At 47.9% G+C, this 1,511-nt stretch overlaps 1 protein-coding gene across 1 annotated transcript; it reads left to right on the forward strand.

Moving 5' to 3' along the window:
- Positions 1-424: 424 nt before the first annotated feature.
- Positions 425-1,309, forward strand: LOC121529734 (lamin Dm0-like). The gene has a single exon (XM_041817661.1). It carries the CDS (start codon positions 425-427, stop codon positions 1,307-1,309), a length of 885 nt encoding a protein of 294 aa, XP_041673595.1.
- Positions 1,310-1,511: the final 202 nt, after the last annotated feature.

Raw genomic sequence — 1,511 nt, forward strand, 5'->3', positions numbered from 1 at the left:
GTAAAGTACTTCACCAAGCTATCGGTGCACCATAACCAACTGGCGAAAGGTCAAACAAGGTTGAGCAACCAATCACGTCTTCGTCGCAATGACTTACCCACCCAGCGAGTATGCGGCGTCCCTGAGGGACGCGCAACCAGAATGCAGTCAACTTATTGTTAGTCTCAAAATTAAGAGTAGATTCAATAAATAAAAGCAAAGCTATATAAAAAAAAAAGTTAATCTCATCACATTGCGGATGTCCAGCCAACTTCAGCTTATCGGCTCTGTAGCGGGGACTGGCCTTGGAGTCTCTGAAGTCACTACGGATGGAGCATCGGTCAATGGTCGGTTTGCCTGAAGTCTTGCCTATCCACGTATTCCGTCTACATTGAGGCAGTTGTGGCGTCTCACATCGCCGAGCGTCAACCTAGTCAGAACATTGATGACTCCAACTGGAAGGAGCCCAGCCTTCCACAGAGCCCAGCGTGTGGAATTGCTAATTGGAGCCAGCTTGTTTTTCGAACTGCTCTCAGTTGGGCAAATCCAACTAGAATACGGTCTGCGTCTTGTGCAGAAGACGCGCTTTGGATTGGTAATTTCTGGAGATGGTTGCACCCCAGGAAAACCACGTGTCGCTTCATCAGCGGTCTCCAGCCCCCTGAGCTCCACCTGCTACTCTCGCGTGGCTGAGGATGCTGAGCTGCTGGAGACGGGTCATCTTCTGGATGATACGGGCAGGGATCGTACCCGTGGAGAGATCGATAGCAAGCGTCTGTGGAAGGAGAACAAGGAGTTGAAGAACTGTCTGGTCAAGAAATCCAAGGTGTGCAGCACTGCTGAGGGGAATGCCCGCTTGTACGAGTCGTGTTTCAATGAGCTGGCCAATGCCGATCGGAAGAAGATTACTGAAGAACTGATCGATATGACCAAAGAGTTGGATTGTCTGCGCCAGCAGTTCGAGGACACGCGCAAGGCTCTAGAGCAGTGCTCTAGACACTGTTGCGTTTTTACTTCAAAAATACCATTCAGAGCCTGCGGGAGGAGCTGTCGTTCAAGGATCAGATTCACTCATAGGGCATCTGTCGTCAGCAAAAGGCCGCACTCTACGCCCAAGTCCATCAGAGAGTTACACTTTACTCGTGTTCGTATTGACGGCCTAAATGCCAAGACACACGATTTCAGACACTTCACGATTGTACGTGAATTGGAGCAGAATCTAGATGTCACTCGCGAGCGTCACGTCCAAAAGGTGGCTCAGCTCGAGGAGGAGCTTATTCGACTGCGTGAAGAGATGACCCACCAACTACAGGAGTACCAGGACAACTAGGTCTCACTGGATTTGGAAATTGAAATAACCAAAATAATATTTATGGTAATCAAAACAACAATTACCGTAGAGGCCGAAGAAATGGAAACAACAATTGCCGAAACAATAATAATAATATAAACAATGTTAGAGAAGCCCAGAACAATAAGGGATACTCTCAACCATCCTTAGATATTCAGTAGTAGGAAATTATGCGGTTCAT

This window comes from Drosophila eugracilis, unplaced genomic scaffold (assembly GCF_018153835.1).
Source record: "Drosophila eugracilis isolate 14026-0451.02 unplaced genomic scaffold, ASM1815383v1 contig_1821, whole genome shotgun sequence".
Lineage (NCBI taxonomy): Eukaryota > Metazoa > Arthropoda > Insecta > Diptera > Drosophilidae > Drosophila > Drosophila eugracilis.